Source organism: Homarus americanus, unplaced genomic scaffold, assembly GCF_018991925.1.
Source record: "Homarus americanus isolate GMGI-L3 unplaced genomic scaffold, GMGI_Hamer_2.0 scaffold20465, whole genome shotgun sequence".
NCBI lineage: Eukaryota > Metazoa > Arthropoda > Malacostraca > Decapoda > Nephropidae > Homarus > Homarus americanus.
Window position 1 is genome coordinate 9,383,561 of NW_024756914.1, and position 24,275 is coordinate 9,407,835.

At 39.1% G+C, this 24,275-nt stretch overlaps 1 protein-coding gene across 1 annotated transcript in view; it reads left to right on the forward strand.

The window, feature by feature from the left end:
• Positions 1–10,324: 10,324 nt before the first annotated feature.
• Positions 10,325–24,275, forward strand: part of LOC121857307 (pre-mRNA 3' end processing protein WDR33-like) — a 70,086-nt gene continuing 56,135 nt past the window's right edge. The window contains exons 1-3 of the mRNA XM_042353296.1: positions 10,325–10,595; positions 17,055–17,288; positions 19,004–19,154. Coding sequence (XP_042209230.1) covers positions 10,505–10,595; positions 17,055–17,288; positions 19,004–19,154 — 476 coding nt within the window. The 5' untranslated portion in view covers positions 10,325–10,504. The remainder of the gene's footprint in view (positions 10,596–17,054; positions 17,289–19,003; positions 19,155–24,275) is intronic.

Here is a 24,275-nt window from a genome sequence, read left to right on the forward strand (position 1 = left end):
ACTGCTCGTACATTGTATACTGTACTGTACTGTATTACACTGCTCTGTACTATACTGTACTGTATTACACTGTTCTGTACTATGCTGTACTTGTATTACACTGTTTCTGTACTATGCTGTACTGTATTACACTGCTCTGTACTATGCTGTAATTGTATTACACTGCTCTGTACTATATCTGTACTGTATTCACTGCTCTGGTACTATGCGACTGTATACACTGCTCTGTACTATAATTGCACATAATTGCCTGACTATGCTGTATTGTACACTGTTTGTACTATGTTGTACTGTATACACTGCTCTGTACTATGCTGTACTGTATTACATTCGTTTGTACTATGCTGTACTGTATTACACTGTTTGTACTATACTGTACTTGTACTGTATTACACTGCTCTGTACTATACTGTACTGTATTACACTGTTTTGTACTATGCTGTACTGTATTACACTGTTTCTGTACTGTACTGTATATTGTACTGTATTACACTGCTCTGTACTATACTGTACTGTATTACACTGCTCTGTACTATGCTGTACTGTATTACACTGCTCTGTACTATACTGTACTTGTATTACACTGCTCTGTACTATGCTGTACTATTACACTGCTCTGTACTATGCTGTCAGTATTTAATTGCTCTGTACTATACTGTACTGTATTACACTGCTCTTGTACTAACTACTGTATTACACTTGTTTGTACTATGTTGTACTGTATACACTGCTTCTGGTACTATACTGTATTGTATTAACTGTTTGTACTATACTGTACTGTATTACACTGTTTGTACTATACTGTACTTGTATCAGCATTGTACTGTATTTTGTATTACACTGTTTGTACTATGCTGTACTGTATTACACTGTTTGTGTTTATGCTGTACTGTATTACACTGTTTGTTTTATACTGTACTGTACTGTATACTGTACTGTCTGTATTACTGTTTGTACTATACTGTACTGTACTGTACTGTATATTGTACTTGTACTGTATTATACTGTTTGTACTAGTTGTACTGTATTACACTGCTCTGTAATTATACTGTACTGTACTGTACTGTATACTGTACTGTACTGTATTACACTGCTCTGTACTATGCTGTACTGTATTACACTGTTCTGTACTATACTGTACTGTACTGTACTGTATACTGTACTGTACTGTATTACACTGTTCTGTACTATGTTGTACTGTATACACTGTCTGTACTATGCTGTACTTGTATTACACTGTTTGTACTATACTGTACTGTATTACACTGCTCTGTACTATGCTGTACTGTATTACACTGCTTTGTACTTATGCTGTACTTGTATTACACTGCCTGTACTATACTGTACTGTACATATTACTTACTATACTGTAATTGTATTATACTTGTACTGTATTGTATACACTGCTCTGTACTATGCTGTACTGTATTACACTGTCGTACTATGCTGTACTGTATTATAATTGCTCTACTATGCTGTACTGTATTACACTGCTCTGTACTATGCTGTACTGTATTACACTGCTCTGTACTATGCTGTACTGTATTACACTGCTCTGTACTATACATTGTATTACACTGCTCTGTACTATACTGTACTGCACTGTATTACACTGCTCTGTACTATAATTATTGCATATCGTTTGCATTTTATGGTATTGTATTACACTGTTTGCATTGTTGTACTGTATACTGTATTGCATTGTATTACACTGTTTCAGTATATACTGTAATTGTATTACACTGCTTGTACTATTGCATTGTATTACACTGTTTGTACTATGTTGTATTGTATTACACTGTTTGCATTGTACTGTATACTGTACTGTACTGTTACACGTTCTCTGTACTATACTGTACTGTATTACACTGTTTCATTGTTGTACTGATAACGTTGTACTGTGTACACTGTACTGTACTGTATTACACTGTTTGTACTATACTGTACTGTATTACACTGTTTCACTATGCTGTACTGTATACACTGCTCTGTACTATGCTGTACTGTATTACACTGCTCTTGTACTATACTGTACTTATTACACTGCTCTGTACTGTACTGTATAATTGCAATTGCTATTGTATTACACTGTTCTGTACTATGCTGTACTGTATTACACTGCTCTGTACTATGCTGCATTGTATTACACTGTTTGTACTATACTGTACTGTATTTCACTGCTTGTACTATGCTGAATTGTATTACACTGTTTCATTATGTTTGTACTGTACTGTATTACACTGTCTGTACTATACTTGCATTGTATTACACTGCGTTCTGTACTATGCTGCATTGTATTACACTGTTTGTACTGTACTGTTAATACTGTATTGTATTACACTGTTTCTGTACTATGCTGTACTGTATTACACTGCTCTGTACTATACTGTACTGTATTACACTGCTCTGTACTATGCTGTACTGTATACACTGCTCTGTACTGTACTTATACTGTACTGTACTGATACACTGCTCTGTACTATACTGTACTGTATTACACTGCTCTGTACTATGTTGTACTGTATTACACTGTTTCTGTACTGTACTGTATACTGTACTGTGTATTACACTGCTCTGTACTATATTGTACTGTATACACTGTTTGTACTATGCTGTACTGTATTACACTGTTTCTGTACTATGCTGTACTGTATTACACTGTTTGTACTATATTGTACTGTATTACACTGTTTGTACTGTACTGTATACTGTACTGTACTGTATACACTGCTCTGTACTATGCTGTACTGTATTACTGCTCTGTACTATGCTGTACTGTATTACACTGCTCTGATACTGTACTGTATACTGTACTGTACTATACACTACTCTGTACTATACTGTACTGTATTACACTGCTCTGTACTATACTGTACTGTATTACACTGCTCTGTACTATGCTGTACTGTATTACACTGCTCTGTACTATGTGCTGTGTACACTGCTCTGTACTGTATACTGTACTGTACTGTATACACTGCTCTGTACTATGCTGTACTGTTACACTGCTCTGTACTATCTGTACTGTGCTGTATTACACTGCTCTGTACTATACTGTACTGTACATAACTCTGTATTGTACTGCTCTGTACCTTACTGTATTACACTGCTCTGTACTGTGTGTATTACACTGCTCTGTACTATACTGTACTATTACACTGCTCTACTATACTGTACTGTATTACACTGCGCTGTACTATACTGTACTGTATTACACTGCTCTGTACTGTACTGTATTACACTGCTCTGTACTGTACTGTATTACACTGCTCTGTACTGTACTGTACACTGCTCTGTACTGTACTGTACATACACTGCTCTATACTGTACTGTATTACTGCCTGTACTGTACTATATTACTACTATGTACTGTATTACTACTATACTGCCTATGTTTCTGCTGTTTGCACTGCACTGTACTGTACTGCACTATATTGTACTGCATTGCACTATACTGTACTGCACTGTATTACACTGCACTACACTATACTGCACTACAGTGCACTATACTGTACTGCACTGCACTATACTGTACTGCATTGCACTGCACTGTATTACACTGCTCTGTATTATACTGTACTGCACTATACTGTACTGCACTGTATTACACTGCTCTGTACTGCACTATAATGCTTACTATACTGCTCTGTACTGTACTGCACTATACTGTATTGCACTGTATTACACTGCTCTGTACTGTACTATACTGTACTACAATGTATTACACTGTACTGCACTATTACACTGTACTGTACTGTACTATACTGTACTGCACTTCACTGTTTTACACTGTACAAGTACTCTATACTGTACTGCCCTGTATTACGCTGTTCTGTGCTATACTTTACTGTGTACACTGTACTCTATACTGCACTACACTGTATTACACTGTACTTCACTGTATTGCACTGCACTGTACTGCACTACACTATTACACTGTACTCTGTAGTGCAATACACTGTATTACACTACTGCACTGTATTGCACTGCACTGTACTGCACTGCACTGCACTATGCTGTACCTGTATAGTACATACAGGATACAAACAAAATAAGTAAAAAAATAACCAGTAAAATTGTTAGTTTTTGTACAATTGAGAGAGACAGTACAGGTCTGTTACTGGGTTTAGCACTCACTAGGGGTGGTGACAGGAGCACTCAGTGTGTGCAGTGTGCACACATGGCGGCAGAAGAGACCCCCACAAGACACAATGTGGGTGAGGCAACAAACTGACTGATCACCTCAAACAATGATCACAGCCAATGTGGGCCTTACTGGAAACTCCCTCCAACTATTACAAACAGAAGTACTGCACCGACATAAATTCTTTCCGTTAAATTGAACTTCCATTAACCCTCTCGGCCTCGCATGATCGAACATAAAAGGAAAAAAAAAACTTAGGCTCAGCCTTGCGGCACACGTCCAATGGGCTATATTTTCAAATAACTCAAAACTGACTGAACTTTGGACGCCATTTGACAGACGTCCTTTTCTTTGTGTCGGCCTTATCACCTTCCCCGAGATGGTCTTGGTCATTGTGTGCATGGCAGTGCAGCATGAAGCCAGTGTGACTCTGGCCATTAGAGCTAGAGGAGGCTGCTCCTATAATTATTCCATGAGTTTTGGTGTTATATTATTTTTCCTTATACCACAATATTCTACAGGCTTTCTTCTTTATTATGGTATATAGTAGTACACATCAGTGAACACAATAATACAAGCAAAATGTGAATGGAAATCTAGATTTACTAAACATTTTCCTACCTTTTCAACTTATACTGTACTAAAAAAAGTGGCTTAAATTTCAAGAATTTTCAATTTTTATGATTTCATACAATTTTTCAGACAATTTTATGCTAGAAGAGACCCCATTACAATTAATAAAACAATTCCATGGCAGTGAAATGAGCCCAAAAATATATAAATTTTTTGGCAAAAACCTCCAAGGCTGAGTGTAAGTTTTCATGCACATATGTGTCTCAGGCTCCGAAGCTGAGAGGTTAAAGGAATTCTGTTGTAAGGAATAATTACTGTACATACAGTACTGTATGTCACTTTGTAAAGCACATTATACTGTACATATCCAAATGTACATCTTTTACATGTTTTCTTGTTGGATTATTAGATTAACTTTACATAGATTCACTCTTCACAGTACAGTACATGTTAGGAATATACCCATCATGTTACCATCACCCATACCGTGGGTTAGTAGTACAGTATTACCTGGTAAGGTGGTGCACTGTTCACCATCAGGCATATTGAAACAATTTTTATGGCTGGATGACTTTCCTATATTCAACCCTATATATATATATATATATATATATATATATATATATATATATATATATATATATATATATATATATATATATATATATATATATATATATATATATATATATATATATATATATATATATATATATATATATATATATATATATATATATATATATATATATATATATATATATATACACACAATTGTGCCACTGTGAGGTCAGCCGAACCCAGAGGGTCCCGTGTTAAGTGAAATCCGCGTTAAGTGAACAACAGAACATATGGGATTAATTCCAATAGAAACCGGCCCGACCCCCAAACACCACTTTTTGAAGACACATAACTATGTTGTAGTAAAAATAACATCTTAATTTTGTGATGGTACATGCACACAATTAATACTTAAGAGAAATAGAGAAATACAGTCGCCAAGTTAATGTCCATTCAAATAATGGACTCGACTCCCTCCCCCTCTTCTCACACTACACTGCTGGCTCTTCCCTCTCTGAGAAATTTTTGGGGGAAACCACTAAATTTGTATGAATTTTATGAGCTAAAACAAATATCTTCAGTTAATAAAAAAAAAATATTCTTCAGGACACTATCTGTCAATCAAAGTACCCCACCTTGCCTCCCCCCTCTTCCAACCGCGCGGTCAGTCCCAACCCTCCCCCCCACCCCCCACCAATCGTCCCTTCAAGAGAAGAGTGGGTGAAAAAAATAAATTTTAACATTTTGTATTAAATAATACCTCAGATTAAAGTTAGGATAATATAATTGACATTGCTGGATTCCTTGTAAGACCAGGAATATTTTGAATATAAATGTCATATATTTTGCACAAAAGATAACATATTTACTAGAGAAAACATTTTATCTAAAATTTGTATGTCTAATGCAAAATATATGTTTATATTCAAAATGATCATCAAATTATAAGAATTCCAGCAATGTAAACTATATTCTGACCGGGTAATTTGTATGAATTTTATGAGCTAAAACAAATATCTTCAGTTAATAATAAAAAAAAAATATTCTTCACGGGGTAACAGATGGTCGGTCGGACCCTCCCTCCCCCCCCCACCCCCCACCAACCGTCCCAAGGAGATGTGTGGGAAAACCACTAAATTTTAATAAATAATACCTCAAACTAAAGTTAGGATAATATAATTGACATTGCTGGATTCCTTGTAAGACCAGGAATATTTTGAATATAAATGTCATATATTTTGTACAAAAGATAACATATTTACTCAGAGTAAACAAAATACTTACATTAGATCTAAAATTTGTATGTCTAATGCAAAATCTATGATGTTTACTTTCAAAATGATCATCAAATTGTAAGAATTCCAGCAATGTAAATTATATTCTGGCTGTGCACTTGTATTTTAATTTTATGAGCCAGCAGGCAAATACAGGGTATGGGGTATGGTAAGCAAATTAAAATAAAGGCCTTCCTTGTTTGGGACACTCACCACATATGTGAAAAAAAATCCGGTTAAGGAAAAGTCTATTTCATAGGCAATCAGATATGATAAAACGCTAAGTATGTAAAAACCAAGTAGGCGGGCATTGTATATATATATATATATATATTTTTTTTTTTACAGGCATTAGCCCACCCGGGTATAGGGTAATAACAACACTGTAATAATAATAATAATAATAATAATAATAATAATAATAATAATAATAATACTGTAATAATAATAATAAAGGACTATAAAAGAAATACATAAATTAAAAAAAATATGTCTGTTGTGTTGTCAATAGTAAGAGAAACAATTGAGACCCTGCAATTGTGTGTGAATGAGGCAGAAAGTCAGATCATCAACCTGGGACTTGGTCATATGGCAGCAGGGTCTACAACACATTATGCTTCCAATATCTTCCCAGTACCTCCCTGTTTGGTAGCTACCTACTATATAGGACTTGTACAGTATTGTCTTCTTCCTACCATATAGATTGTTCTTTTGTTTATTGTCATCATTTTAATAAGAATGGTGATATTTACATTGATCATTACTGGACTGTGCATTAGTATTTAGAAAAGTATATCAGACGCTGCTTACCAATTAATGTGAACTTATTATTGAGCAATATATACCACCTCTGACCTACCATATAAAGCTTCTTGTTGATGTTTGAATAGTATCAAATATTTGTACCTGGAAATCATAATATGTTTATGCCTCCACCTCTGCCTCTCACAAAAGTCCTTATCCTGGTGCTTGATTAAGGATCCCCCTAAAAGTTGGGTTCTACTCAAACCATCAACTGAAGAATTTGGAGCCCATTCTGAATAGGTTTTCCCTGTCAGTCATGCTTGCTGCTTTAGTGAACAACCTTAAAACACTGTCCTACCCTCTCAACCCCTGTCTCAATTTTCTACCCTCTCGGTTATCCTTTTCTCCCTGACCTCAACAGGTGATGCTGTAGCTACACCGTTGCCTGTGTTCCCATTGAAATAATTCACTCCACCACTTACATTATGGACGTGTTTATTATTTTCAGTAGTGTCTCCATGATGCTGTGTACTGGACAACACACACTTAATTCACTGTCTATGTTAGGAAGAGAATCCTTGTTAAATTAACAACTACACTACACTACACTACACTACACTACACTACACTACACCACTACACTACACTACTACACTACACTACACTACACTACACTACACTACACTACACTACACTACACTACACTACACTACACTACTCTACACTACACTACTACTCTACACTACTCTACACTACTCTACACTACACTACACTACACTACACTACACTACTCTACACTACTCTACACTACACTACTACTCTACACTACACTACACTACACACTACACTACACCACTACACTACACACACTACTCTACACTACACTACACTACTCTACACTACACACACTACACTACACTACATTAATTACACTACACTACACTACATTACATTACACTACACTACACTACTACTCTACACTACTCTACACTACTCTACTACACTATTCTACACTACTCTACTACTCTACACTACTCACTACACACTACACACACACTACATTAATTACACTACACTACACTACATTACATTACACTACACTACACTACACTACTACTCTACATTCTCTACACTACTCTACACTACACTACACTACACTACTACACTACACTACACTACATTACACTACATTACATTACTCTACACTACTCTACACTACTCTACTACACTACACTACAGTACTCTACACTACACTACACTACACTACACTACACTACACTACTCTACACTACACTACATTATCTACACTACACTACATTACATTACACTACACTACACTACACTATTCTACTCTCTCTACACTACACTATCAATTACACTACACTACACTACACTACTACACTCTACACTACACTACCATTACTCACACTACACTACATTACTCTACACTACACTACATTCTCTACACTACACTACATTACTCTACACTACACTACATTACATTACACTCCACTACACTACACTACACTACACTATTCTACACTACTCTACACTACACTACATTACTCTACACTACACTACACTACACTACACTACACTACACTACACTACACTACATTACTCTACACTACACTACATTACTCTACACACTACACTACATTACACTACACTACACTACACTACACTATTCTACACTACACTACACTACATTACACTACACTACACTACACTACACTACACTACACTACACTACACTACATTACTCTACACTACACTACATTACTCTACACTACACTACATTACACTACACTACACTACATTACTCTACACTACACTACATTACTCTACACTACACTACATTACTCTACACTACACTACATTACTCTACACTACACTACATTACATTACACTACACTACATTATTCTACACTACACTATTCTACCCTACTCTACTCTACACTACACTACACTACACTACACTACACTACATTACTCTACACTACACTACATTACTCTACACTACACTACACTACATTACATTACACTACACTACATTATTCTACACTACACTATTCTACACTACTCTACTCTACACTACATTACATTACACTACACTACATTATTCTACACTACACTATTCTACACTACTCTACTCTACACTACATTACATTACACTACACTACACTCAGGATATGAACACCTTGCTGCTTGATTCACAACTAAGTGTTGTAATGCCTCACTTGGGTGGTCTTACATAGTCTTTGGAAGAGAGGGTATGCCTAAGATAAGTTTAGGAATCAGTATTTGTCTTTTTTTCTCGGGGTTTGGATCCCATGGAGTTTGCCATGGCATGGTGGGTGATTTAGCCATTGTAAGTGGCAAATGCTTGGTGTATGTGTAAGGAGAAGGTATATGTGTGTTTCTGGACAACATTACGACAACACCTTTTGTCAGAGTTATAATGGATTTGACTTGAATTTGTGCGTTTTTGCTGACGTTTGATCTTACAAGCCAGCTTGTGACCTTCGCTTTTTTTGCTTGCAAGGTCATTTTAAAAACTGCTCCTAATTAAACAGATTTTATGGTTTTGGACAAATATTAAATGATTCAAGTCAGTCTTGTGGACCATACAGTACTTTATTGTTTCAAACTTCTTATAAGACCTCATGAGGTTACCTCTATAATGTGGTTGGGGCACATCTTGGTGGTCCATCAATGCTTGCAGTACACTACCTCAATTCTATAAGGACTGTATTTGTATTTCACCTTTTGAAGGCACTGGTTTCCCATGAACTCCCACTCTTCACATTGTACAGTTTCATCAGTGGAAAGATGTTCATGAACTGGCCAGAATTAAATCATATATGTTCAGTTTGACTGAAATTAGTGTCAATAATAAATCCCTAACCATCAAAAGTAAACCTCATGCTAATAACTCTTGTACTTCAAACTTAGTTCTGCCTATATTTGTTCAGAAACTTGTTATGTAATCATAGGGAGATTCTGGATTTTTTTATTGCTTTTTGTATGTAAATTAATTTGGAAATTGGTCTCTTAGGGCGTTATGGCTTGGAAGGAGCGCCCCCTGGACCACCCCCAGGTTTTGTACCTATTGGAGTGCCTCCCGGTCACCCACCCAACACAAATAGTCGAGAAATTGTGGCACCTCTACCACCAATGCCGCCACCACCTGTAGAAAAATCACAAGATGTACAAAGAGAAGGACATATTACCCACCAGTGCCCCGGGTCTACCACCAACAATGTTGCCGCCACCCTTCGGTCTCCCGAACATGCCACGTAAGCTCTCTCTCTCTCTCTCTCATATATATATATATATATATATATATATATATATATATATATATATATATATATATATATATATATATATATATATATATATATATATATATATATATATATATATATATATATATATATATACATACATACATACATACATACATACATACATACATACATGCATACATACATACATACATACATACATACATACATACATGCATACATACATACATACATACATACATGCATACATACATACATACATACATACATACATACATACACATACATACATACATACATACATACATACATACATACATACATACATACATACATACATACATACATACATACATACATACATACATACATACATACATATATATATATATATATATATATATATATATATATATATATATATATATATATAATAATAATAATTAACGGTTTTATTGAAAGAGCTTGGCAGCCAGAAGGCTGAAAATATACAGTTACATATTTGGGGAATGGAGTTCGCAATTACAAATAATATACAAAGTGACATAAGTGACACAAATAAGACATATGTAACTTAGATGGGGATCAGCTCAAACTACAGTTCATTTCAACATAGTGACAGTGTAGGGAGCAGTGTTTACTGTGAGTGAATACACTGATTTATTACATGTTATTGATAATTTTTAATGGTTGGGACTGGGCTGTTCTTATAGCGATCAGTTAAGTGCCGCGTATGGGCTGGATCTGGTTGTGGTGTCGAACAGCAATTCTCGGACAGGGATCTCAGGTGGTAGTAGGGGCGTGTCGGGGATGATGTAGAAGCTTCTTACCAAATTTGCAGATGAGGCCGTGGTGATGGTCAGTGAGAGTAGAAGGGTCAGTGTGTTGAGCACTTCTTGATATGTGGAGTAGGAAGGGGAGAGAATAATCTTGCATGCCCTCTTTTGCACTTTTCTAGGTGTTCGTTGTGTGGCATTTGGGAGGAAGACCAGGTGGGGAGGCATGGGTGAGCTTGGGAAGTATGAATGTTGTGTATACACTGTGAGAGCTTCGTGTCGGGAACTCCGAGGGACAGTCGGCGGAGGAGGTGGAGACGGAAACTGGAGGATTTGACAACTTCACTGACGTGTGGTTTCCAATTTAGTTTGTTGTCTATGGTGACCTCGAGGAGCTTCGTGGAATCTACAACCTGGGTGTGTTCGGACCTAGGGTAATGGAAGGAGGTGGGACAATGTCGGAGGAGAGGTTGATGTGCATAACCATGGTCTTGGTATGGTTGATGGTGACATGGTTGTTGGTGGCCCAGTTTTGGAGACTGGTCAATAAATCCTGAAAGGGCGGTATAGTTGGGAGCAGAATTGTTGACGCTGATCCCAATGGTGGAGTCGTCGATATTTCCAGCGTGCTGGTGGACGCCACGGTGAGTGACTGAAAGGTTGAGACAGCCCCTCGAAGCGCACAGCTTACGCGGTCACTGAGGAAGTCTGTCATGGTATGAGACTTCTCCCGAGGTCAATAGCTTTGTTTATGATTATATTGTATCGCATTTAGGTCTAACGCTTTAGTGAAATCATGAAGTACAGCTACAGACGTTTCGCCGAGATGGCGGTATATGTAACGAGAAAGCTGACAAGACAGTGAGTGGTGGAGGAAGTTTTCATGTTGCCAAATTGCTGAGGGTCTACGACTCCTGCAATATCAGCATAAGCCCAGTCAAACACAAAACTTTCACAGATTAGGCTGGGTATTGGGGGATTGCAATAGGTCGTAGCTGATTTAAGGATTGTGGGCTGGTTGACTTGGGCACTGGTGATACATAAGAGGTCTTCCAGTCAGCTGGGCATCTGGCTTGACTGAGAGAAGCATTGATGATGGAGCAGAGGGTTTAGCAAGCCCGGGAGAACTCCTTGAATAGTTTCATTGGTAAGTCAATGGGGTAGACGTTTTAATTTAGTTTGTCCAGGCGCTTTTGCTACGTCAAATTCCTCTACTAAGTCAGTGGGAAGGGGGCTGGTAGGTAAGCAGGAGAGTGGTTGCAGTCGTGGGAGCCGCCTGGCATATAGTAGCGAAATGGTTATTTGTTTGCTCAGCTGCGTCAACATTAGTGAGATGGCTAAGGAAGGAGGGGTTGTCTTATTGTTTAGTCCACAGAGTTCTTTAAGCTTACCATACCATTGACTGATGTTGGTCTGCTTCAGGTGTTGTAATTTGGTTGGGTAGTGGGACTTCTTTAAACGATTGATGTCTTGGGCGGTGACCTGTAGCGGATGTGGTCATTGAGATGAAAGGCTCTGTCTCTGTTGCATAAGTCTTTTGATCCGAGGTGTGATCCAGGGCAAGTCAGCTGGGTGAGATCTTGACGGACTTCTCGGGAAGAAGTGGTGGTGAGCCGTGGTGGGGTATAATTTATCCATTTATCCATTTATCCATTTGGTCTTCTGTGTGTGTGTGTGTGTGTGTGCGTAGCGTAAGGCATGCATGCGCGGCGTGCAGATAGAACCCTCACTTTACGCTGTTAATTCAACCCACAGGGTAATCGCAGAAAGTGAGAAACGCGTAAAGTGAACAACATAACATATGGGATTAATTGAAATAGAGACGGGCCGAATCCCCAAACTCCACTTTTTCAGACACAATACCTAATTGTAGTAAAAATAACTTCTTAATTTTTATGGTATGCACAACAATTAATAATTAAGAGAAATATCAATAATATTAGGTTTTTAACACTTACATTAGTAGAAAAGATGGCTGGGCACACGGGATGGGGGTTGGTTCCGAGGCAGAGGGCAGATTATTGGCCCTCACCTGTATCACTTGTATCAATTGTATCACTATCCACCACAGAGGCTTGCAGGGCCTCTTTGTCAAACCCTCAAAGTCCATATAAGTCCATATCCTCACTATAATTATCACTATCACTGACTTGGGCTGTGGTGGGTGCGGGTGAAGAACTCGGTAATGTTTTGATGACTCACCTTAGGCGCTGTCACGCAGCTACACAACATGGCGGATGGTGGAGAGATGGCGGAGGTTTGATCCAAAATGGCGAGGCTCGCCAGCCGCCTCCGCTGAAAGGGGTACACGCATCATGAATGTGAGCATTCGGTTTCGCAGGGTACCGCGTAAACGTGGGACCGCGGAATGTGGGACCGCGTAGCGAGGTTGACTGGGAAGATGGTTTGTGTCCATTATTTGAATGGACATTAACCTGGCGACTGTATTTCTCTTAAATATTAATTGTGTGAGCATACCATCATAAAATTTAGATGTTATTTTTACTACAACATAGGTATTGTGCCTTATTGGAATTAATCCCATCTGTTGTTCACTTTACGCGGTTTTCACTTTCCACCTTACCCTGTGGGTTCAATTGACCGTGTAAATCGGGGTACTACTGTATATATAAATGTAAAAGATCTGTGTACTTTTGCTGCCCTCCCTAAAAACCCTGCCCCCATGTCTTATTACCATATACCTGTGTATAGTTCGAGGTTTAAGACTAAATTATTTGGCAGAAAATTGGGGCCTAATTTCAAACGGGTAATAGTTTCATGAGGCTGAAAAATATTTACCAGTAACTACCAGTAAACAATGGAACGACCAAGCACCACCAGCTGTGGAGGTCGGGTATGTTGCCAGGGCAGATTTCTTTAAGGCCATCATAGCAAGCCCAGTAGCCAAATGCATGGTATGGTATGCACAGGACGATGTGTAAAAACATAAAGTATTCATTTTAAAGTTTATTTATAGATACTGTACATAAATTCTTGTTCATTACATTTGAAACATCAATCTTGTTAATTAAATTTGAAACAAAGAAAACTACGACACCGTATTTCTAAATACCGGGTATTTTCATTAAACGTTACATCACAAGTATATTTTACCTTAACTGTGACTGAATGAATATATTCTCGTGAAATAAATATGGAATTGTAATATTTTGCTGAAAATGACCCACGACATACAGTCGTAGTGGATAAAAATTATGACGAAAACAATGACTTTCGCTTGTTGTTCAAAAGATTTTACCGTGGAACAAACCTGTACTGTACATGTACTGGAATGATTACGTAGTTAAATTGAAAGAGGTTCGTAAATATAGATTGTTTGAGAGGTATTCAAATAACCTTATCTTACAAGAATCCCAGCAATGTGTTATATTCACCAGGTCATTTGGGTGGCAAATTGCGAGAAGAGCTTAGTCACTATGAATAATAAATAAACAGTAAGCCTCAGCTACTAACTGTCACATCTTATCTCAAATAAATAAACAAACACCACACTCTCACTCCCACCTCCACCTCCCTCCTGTCCCCCCCCATGCTGGCTACCTCCCTCCTTGTGTTCCCAGACAAAAGATTGGTGATAACTTTCTATTCTTTAAGGTGTTTATTTTATATAATATCTCAGACTGAAGTTAGGAGATTATAATTTGCATTGCTGGAATCCTTGCAAGACAGCCAATAATTTGAACATAAACTTCATATATTTTGCTCAAGATTTAAAAATGTAGTACATTAGTGTATAATACTGTGTAGTACATTTTATAATACAGTATAAAGTTTTCAACTGTATTTTGGGGGTAGATTTACATAAATTCTCTTTCTTATTTATTTTCATCCATTTACATGCACACAATAATCAAGACTAAAAGAAATAAATGACCTTAGTGCAAAGTTGAGTGTACATGTACTAATTTCATTACGGTACTAAAATTTTTATGTCTAGTCTAAATTAGAAAGATAAGCTGTTATTCAACATCTTGTTGAAGAATCCCAGCAATGCTAATTATATTCTCCTGTTTGGTTTCACTGGTATTTTAAAATGAGAGAAGCCGTGAGTAGGACTGTTAAATAAACACACAGAGACCTTCGCCCAAACTGTCAAACATATCACCTCAACCCCCCACCTCGCTGGCTGGCTCCGCCCTCCCTCATCTGCTTAGCTGGGGGTTTATTAGGTTTACAGTTTTTATCTTATACAATATCTCAGACTAATGTTAGAGATTATAATTTGCATTGCTGGAACTCTTGCAAGACAGCCAATAATTTGAATATAAATGTCATATATTTTGCTTAAGAGATAAAAAAATTGTTGCACATTAGTGTTTAGTACTGGTCTTCAGTTAAAAAACTGTTGTATTACAACAATATTCCCTCTCCTAATTTGACTTGAATAAATACTTGAATGGAAATATACAATATTTTTTATTGAAACTAATAAGGCTTTCAGTGTAAAGTGCTCAGATAATAAATGTAAAACAATTTGCTCGCACTCTGTGTTTAGGCACGGCAGCCTCAGTTTATAGGAGGCAGAGTGTTTTACTGGAGGTTTTGTTGTTCCAATACTCTCAAAAATCCTAGTCGACCTATAAACAAGGAGTATCATAAATTAACGATTTTTGGTAAAAAATCAGGGTTGACCACAATGCTGATGTCAATGCCGTGGTTACTGCGAGAATGACTGGAGTGAGGGAGCTGGGTGTATATGGTATGTGTCACAAGGCGATTCAATGTACTTCACCATTTCCAATGTACAGGAATATTCTCCGTAAGTAATCCGTGATATTTATATCCTCGTATGCTAAACCCGCGTATGTGAAGGGCCAACTGTACTACTGTACTCTATAAATTTCATCCGTTCCTTTAAACAAATTAATGACGATTCCCGTTTTCCAATATACTCTTGGGCCGTCGTCATGAATGAGAACTAATTCTCCAACGTCCGGCCAGTCGGCTTTGGCACTCCTTTGTTTGTCCGGATCTTAATGTTGTTAATTATTCATTGGACCAACGACACCACAAATAACTGCTCGACTTAGAAATATATTTGTATCAATACTTTTTGCTTATGCTTCTGTTATAATGAACAGTTGTACATTATTTGAGAAAAAAATATTACCACACATTCTAGATATTTGATTTACTTTAATCTAGTAATAAAAAAATCTTATTCAGGACATTCATTATCATCATTAACCTTCTGTACTGCTACTTATTTGTTCAAGGAATGCCTGTACTTATAAATGTGGGTCTTAATATGGTAAAACTCGTGCTTTCTTACCAGAAAATCAGGTGTTGATATGTTCATGAGATTCGTTTATACAGTTGGTGGAATGTGAACCACAATAGATTATGTTATTATTATTATTATTGTTGTTGTTGTTGTTGTTGTTGTTGTTGTTGTTATTGTTATTATTGTTATTATTATTATTATTGTTATTATTATTATTATTATTATTATTATTATTATTATTATTATTATTATTATTATTATTATTATTGATAGTGGTGGTGATAATGCAAAACTTTTGTTTGAAGACCCCCATTAGTGTGAGAACATTATACTTAATTGGAAGTTTTGAAAAGGTTCTTAGTAACCCATTTACCCATTTCTCACTTAGCTGAATAAATCACAAGTAATATTATTGTTTATCGACAGCGCCTCAGGTTGGTCACGGTCACGGTCATGGTCATGGTCATGGTCATGGTGGGATGCCTCCACTTCCTCAGGGCTTTGTACCACAAAACCTTCCTCCTATGGGAGTACCACCACCATTAGGCCTTCCACCACTGGGTGTACATCCACCAGTATCTTCCATCTTAGGGCAGCCTCTCATAGGTGCCATGCCACCACCAGTCAGCATGGCTCCCAGCATGCCAAACAGACCCATGAGTAAGTTATTATACTACCAGTACAGTACTGTAACATGATTGTGGCAGTATGGTACAGTACTCTACAGTATGTCTCAATTTTACACTTGCTTAAAGGGGTAACAAAAATTAAGATTTTTAGTTTTATACACCTTTTTGCTGTATAATTTAATTATTCATATGAGATGGAATAACAAAATTATGAATATGTATAATCTCTCTATTTATGCTGTAAAGGCTCTTTAATGTAGACCTTTTGTATCCAGATTTGTTTATGTGTGGACTGAATGATGGCAGCAAAGTGTAGTTCCTCCCACTGTACTGATGCTCTCCCAAATGACTCAATAAATTAACTCATAAATTGTCAAATCATGTACAGTATAGTAGATAAATCCAAGTTCAGACTTAAGGTATAAATAAAAAAAGTAAATATAATTGATGGTTGTGTTTTGTCTCAAGCTTATATTGTAGTTCATGGTAAGGATACAAATAATGAATTGTAGTTCTCCAGTTGGGAAATGACATTAATGTACCATTGGGATGTAAATAAACACAAAATAGTTAACATGAAAGGATTTAGAATATCCAGTTGATGGTCAAGTATTTGTAAATGGTGACTTATATAGTTGTCCATTTATGTAAGTACTGTACAGGGTGCTTACAATTTAGAGGAACTGTGTGATATTAGGTAATTACTGTTTTAACATAGTGTAGTATGCCTGCAGATTGTACAAGTATTGAAGTTTAGTGGGCAGTAAACCTTTTTGCAAACACATTGGTGTATACTGTAGGTCCATTTATTTGTTTTGTAGTTCAGTTATGTTTAATATAGTAAATGATAAATGTTAACTTTGCAACACTTACCAATAGAAGACAGAGATGTCACATGATCCAGTGATGATGTCAGAGATGGGTAGGGAACAGCGGTGGTTACTCTTCAAGTGTAAAACCAGTACAGTATGTCCTTGCGTAACTCAGAGGTATTTTACCCCTTCCCTGATGGTGAGGATCTGAATAACTATAAACAAGGCTTTGTGTGTGTGTGTGTCTGTGTGGAGGAGGTATAATGTTATGCCTACAAGTATATGATAACCCAAATAATTCATTGAGTCCAGTATTGACAGAACTTAGCAAGTGGGAGTACAGTGTGTTGTGATATATTGTACCATACTTTCAGGGATTTTCAGGTTGAGATAAAATACCATAAGTACGATAAGAATCTAAAAGATACAGTCGGTTAGGTTAGGTGTAAGTCCTTGAGAAAAAGGTTTGGGTGTATATAATTCTTTTGCTCTGTATAGTACTGTGTTTCAGCATCGCACAGCTCTCAAGTGTTTTCAAGTGGTAAGTTATTTTAACATGATTAGGTTTAGGTCTTGAGGCCGTTGCAATAACATGATCAGCATATCTTCCCTTGTGGTAAATGAGTACAACAGTGAGGTCATGCTTTCCCAGTGATTATCCTATTCTTGTAGATCATTGCTGCCAGCATTGTGTTAGCTAAGCATCAGACAATATATTGCTGTAGGAGAATAATTAAAAAGTAGTTTTCATGGATGCTGGTTGGTTCCTGGGCACAGTTGTGTCCATGGTAATAAAAAGTTTGATTTCTAAATAACAAATGGGTAATGGCTAGTTTGAATACTGTACAGTTGTGAACAATTTCAGTATGAATCACATAATTATAGTTCTTGCTATTGGTTTGTACCTAAAACAGAGTCCATTCTATATTTCTAGTGCCTCCCGGAAGTGAAATGCAGAATAACATAAACTCTGCTCCAATAACGACAATGGCTAATAGTGGCCACATGGTGAACAGCAACTCCCACTCACACGACTCCAATGACATGGACATTGAGATGGAAGATGTAGACAAAAATGACATGGGGTGAGTAGTGTAGTACAGTGTAGTGTAGTGTGACTCATGATTTGCAGCACTGAATCTTTGTTTGGTTTTGCCGTTTTCATGGATGCGTCTCGGGGTTCGCGGATGATAAGGATACTGCAGATCCCGAATGACCTGAACTGCAGACAGCTTTGGGGTTACTCCTGTATGATGTCCTGTACACGAGTGACACCTTGGCTCGTGGTAACTCGTGGTCTCCCAGTATGAGGCTTGGTATTAAGAGAACCCCCACTACCACCGTTGAATCCCTCTGTCGACGGTCACCGCTTAGGCACCTGTCACAATGGCAATTTTTCCTGACAGCTCTCCACTGTCCCACATCCCGATGATTCGTCACCGGGTAGCAGTTGATGTCCTCTGTTTGTCTCGCTGCCTTGACTAAATGGATGGAAAATCCGACATGAAGTGACAACATACTGTAATAATTTTCAGAGATGTTTGGAAAAAAAAAAAGCATTAGCACATATAACCACATATTAAACAAGTCCTTATTGAGGGTCATTACCTCTCACCCTCACTCTCTCTTAGCTTCTCTTTCTCTCTTATCACCTGTACTTTGTTTCCAGGTAACATCTCTCTTATGTAGCATTAACTTTATCATATGGCATCTTCCTTATTTTTAAACAAGCAAATAAATACCCACACACACACTCACACACACTACTACTACTTTGCTGTCACTCAGTATCGAGTATGACGTTCATCCAGCTATGATAAAATGGTATGAGTTACTTAGGATGTCATCTTTGTTGGCGAGTTCTGAGGTGACTAGAGAGGTTATTACGGGACCGGCAGGGTCGTCCACAGATGTTGCACATGTGTTGGGCTACATCTAGTGCAGGAGGGGTGGCGGCAGCGTCTTTCCGGCGTTGGCGCTTATCTGCCTCGATTTGCAGTCAGGCTAACTCAAAAGTATTGACACCTTCTCGTGTGAAGCTCCTCCAAGCATTATGGTGTGGAGTAATCGTCTCCCAGGTGAGGGGGGTCGATTTGGCACATTTTCAGGTTTGTCTTAAAACTATCCTTATACCTTTTCATTTGCTCGCCAGTGTTACGTTTGCCATTCGTTAAGTGACTGAAAAGTACCTGCTTTGGCAGTCTACTGTCATCCATGCAGGTAACATGGCCAGTCCATGGATAATGGTAGCCTCGATGATCCTACAATTGGTGTCAGCGAGAATACTGGCATTTGTTCTCTTGTCTTCCAAACGAACTCGGAAGATGGAACATAGACTGTGTTGGTGAAAGGTTTCAAGTGCCTTGAGGTGTCTCCTATAAGTGACCTATGTCTCACTGCCATATAGCAGGGTGGGTAGGACCACTGCTTGATATATGTGCAACTTTGAAGATAATTTCAGCTCCCTACAGCTGAAGACATGGGTGCGGAGTCTGCCAAAGGCTTGAGACGCACATCTGTTACAATGTTGAATCTCTTCATCGATGTCTGCGGTGGTGGATAGGTGGGAACCGAGATACTGATAGTGGGTAACATTAGAGAGGGTAATAACTTTAACCTGGATGGATGGTGGAGGTGTGGTTGAACCAGGGGCAGGTTGAAAGAGAATCCGAGTCTTATATACATTCACCTCAAGACTGAAGTGTACATACGCATCTGCGTAGGTGTTCAGGATCTTCTGTAGGCTACGTTCAGTGTGAGCGACAAGGATGAAGTCATCTGCATGCTAAAGTTAAATATGGAAGCTGCCAACACCTTTGTTCCTGCCTGGAGTTGCCTTATGTTGAAAAGACCCTTCACCCGTTACTCGATGTTCACCCCACCAGTAAAATTAGCACTGGCATGAGTAAGGAAGGCAGCCAAGAAAATGGAAAAGAGAGTTGGGGCCAGTACACACCCTTGTTTTACCCCCCTTTTGGATGGATGCCGTTGTGCAGGTCACTTCCATTCATGCCATCGTGGAGTTGCCTCACAAAGGAGATGAATTTTGGTGGGCAGCCAAACTGGCTGAGGGTCTGCCAGAGGGCTTCCATTTTGACCGAGTCGAAGGCCTTGGTTAGGTCGATGAAAGCCATGTACAGGTTACGATGCTGTTCTCTGCACTTTTCCTGTATCTGGTGGACAGCAAAGATCATGTCTGTGGTATCACATGATGGTCTAATGCCACATTGAGATTCTGATAGGAAGTTTACTGCCTCAGGAAGACGTCTGTTTAGGAGGACTCGAACGTTAATCTTGCCAGCTATGGACAGCAGCAAGATCCCACGGTAGGTGCCACAGTCTGACTGGTCTCCCTTGTTCTTATAAATATTGACAATGGAGGCGTCTTTAAGAGCTTGGGGGATTTCCTCCTTTTCCCATATATTCTCTAGGAGAGAGTGGAGATGGCTAGTAAGCAAAGATCCTCCTGCTTTATGCACCTCAGCTGGGATTCCATTAGGCCCTGAGGTTTTGTTGTTTTTCACCTGTTTTAATGGCAGCTACCTCATCCAGGGATGGAGGATAGCTGAGGTGGGTCAGCTCTGAATGCTGAGGGACCTGCTGGGTAGTCAGGACATCCACATTGGTGTTTTGGTTGAGCAACGAATGGTAGTGCTCTTTCCAGCGCTGGCGGATGCCTTCTTCGTCTTTAATTAGGGAGTTACCGTCGGATGAACGGAGGGGGCTGCGCCAGAGTGATTGTCCCATAAAATGTTTTGGTGGAATACAAAATTCACGCATCTTATGTTGATCTGCAAGTTTTTGCATTTCGCATGTTTTATTTTTAAACCAGTCGTTCTTTAGTTTGCGAAGTTGCGCTGGGCCACCGCTTTCTTCTTGCAGAAGTTATCAGCTTTGGTCAGTTAAAGCAGCATGTTTATCATCAACGAGTACATTGACTTCCGGGTCTTTTTCATCAAACCAGCCCTGGTGTATTCTTTCAATCTGGCCGTGGGTTTCTCTGCAGGTTTTTGTCATGACATTGTCGAGAATACCCCATTCAGCACTGGGATTTGGGTTTTTTGTTGTCAGATTGTTTAGCAGCCCATGTTCGAGCTGCTCTCTGAAAACATGTGCTACCGCTGGATCCTCCAGACTGTGTTAAAAGTTCTTCTGGAGGCTTGTTGCCTTCGTCGTTTTTGGGGCGACGTGAAGTGAGAGCTTGGCTCTGATGAGCCGATGATCAGTGTCACAGTGGTCTGAGCCACACATGGCACGGGTGATGAGGACATCTCAGTAATCTCTTTCTCTGACAATGATGTAGTCAATGAGATGCCAGTGTTTGGATCATGGGTATTGTCACGATCCCTTAAATTTGTCAGCTTGCCTAAACAAGGTATTGGTGATAGTGAGGTTGTGTGCAGCACACTTGCTGAGGAGGAGTAGGCCATTGGGTTTACACTTGCCTAGCCCATTTCTCCCTATGATTCCTTGCAAATTGTCAGCATCTCTGCCAACTCTGGCATTGAAGTCACCAAGAAGCGCAACTTTGTCTTCACTGAGGATAGAGGTTAGCACTCTGTCAAGGTCGGTGTAAAAGGCCTCCTTGATGTCATCCAGTGTTGGGGCGTATGCACTGATGAAAAAGGCATAACGTGAGTGATTCACTGGGACTCAGAGCATCATGAGGCACTCGTTGATCCCAACAGGCATTTCAGTTAGCCTGTGTAGGATGGATTGGTAGATGACAAAGCCAACTCCATAAATGTGGTTTCTCTCCGCAGCAAGTTTACCCTTCCTGAAGAAGGTATAGCCAGACTCCCGTTTTGTGAGTTGACCCTTGTCTGGGAGCCGGGACTCACTAATGGCTGCTATATCAATGTTATACATGGACAGCTCTTTTGCCACAAGGGCGGTTCTTCTTCTAGGACGCTCATTTGTGCCAGTATCCAGAAGGGTCTTGACATTCCATGTAGCGACCATAAGAAGTTACATAGTTTATTTTTGTTTTAATCTGGGATTATAGTTGTGTTTTCGACCGCATAAGGATGACCTTACTGGGTGCGGTTGCCCAGTAAGGTTGGAATTTTTAAGCAGGCAATGTTTAGGGCACATTTTCTAGCCCCCTACCCATGTGGGGTAAGCAGAGTGGCTCCTGGAAAGGGCTGCGCAGTCGCACAGACAGAAGCGGATTGCATTGCTGCCTTGATCCCAGTGCATGAACGACCATCTTATTTGTGCCGCCCATGTGACTAGAGACTTCTGGAAGTCATCTCTGCCTGTCCTTGTCGCCACACCGTCCGTCACCAAAAAACTTTGGGGGTATAAGGGATTGATGATGATAAGGAGTATGATGAGCTGGATGATGGCTGCACTTGAGTTGATTTATGTGGTGAGGCAGGAGCACAGAGTGCAACCACACATCTTGGCTCTCCCTTTTCCTGATCCATTGGTGCAAGTGTTGCAACCACTGGGTAGAGGGAGAGTTGCAATGGACTGCCGATAGCCCAGTTTGTTGGGTTTCGCCTTAGTATGTAGCCTGTCCATCATGCATTGCCCTCATCCGCTGGTGTAGTCGTTGGGTTCCCATGTTGGTCACTTCTTCTGCCTATACCACCATTGGGGTCTTGTTGAAGCTCTGTAGCGGGGCAGCGGTTGGTAGGCGCCAGGACGTGTCCACTTGCCAGTGGGGCTATGCACCATTCCCCTGGGGCCGACTTCTACTTCAAGATTCCCTGCTGGTATAGCTCCTGTGTGTTGCCACGAGGAGGCACAGCAAGAGTCTTGATGGTGAAGAGGCTGTGTACTGGCAGGGGAAGATTTATGCAAGTTGCTTCCTTGTTTGCCACGAGGGCTAGCCAGCTGCATTAGCTGAAAGCGAGAGGAAGCAAGCAATGTTTGCATCTTAATACTAACATAATACTGCGACACTAGATGCATTACACCATACTGTGCACACACACACACCAGCTCCCTCACTATCTGGCCACCCACACTGATGATTCACTTGTCCTAACACCAGACAAGGGTCCCAGACGCACTTAACACCTTATGCCCCGGGTGACGTTCCAGAACGTCCGCCTATTTTCCCGCCATATTTTTTTTAATTAATTTATTTTTTAATTATTTTTGGAATTTTTTTTTTTTCACGATTTAACCTCGTCGGGGGGGGGGGGTTACTGCCAGCAGCACCCTAACCCGGGGCTTAAGGGTTAAGCATTATGCCA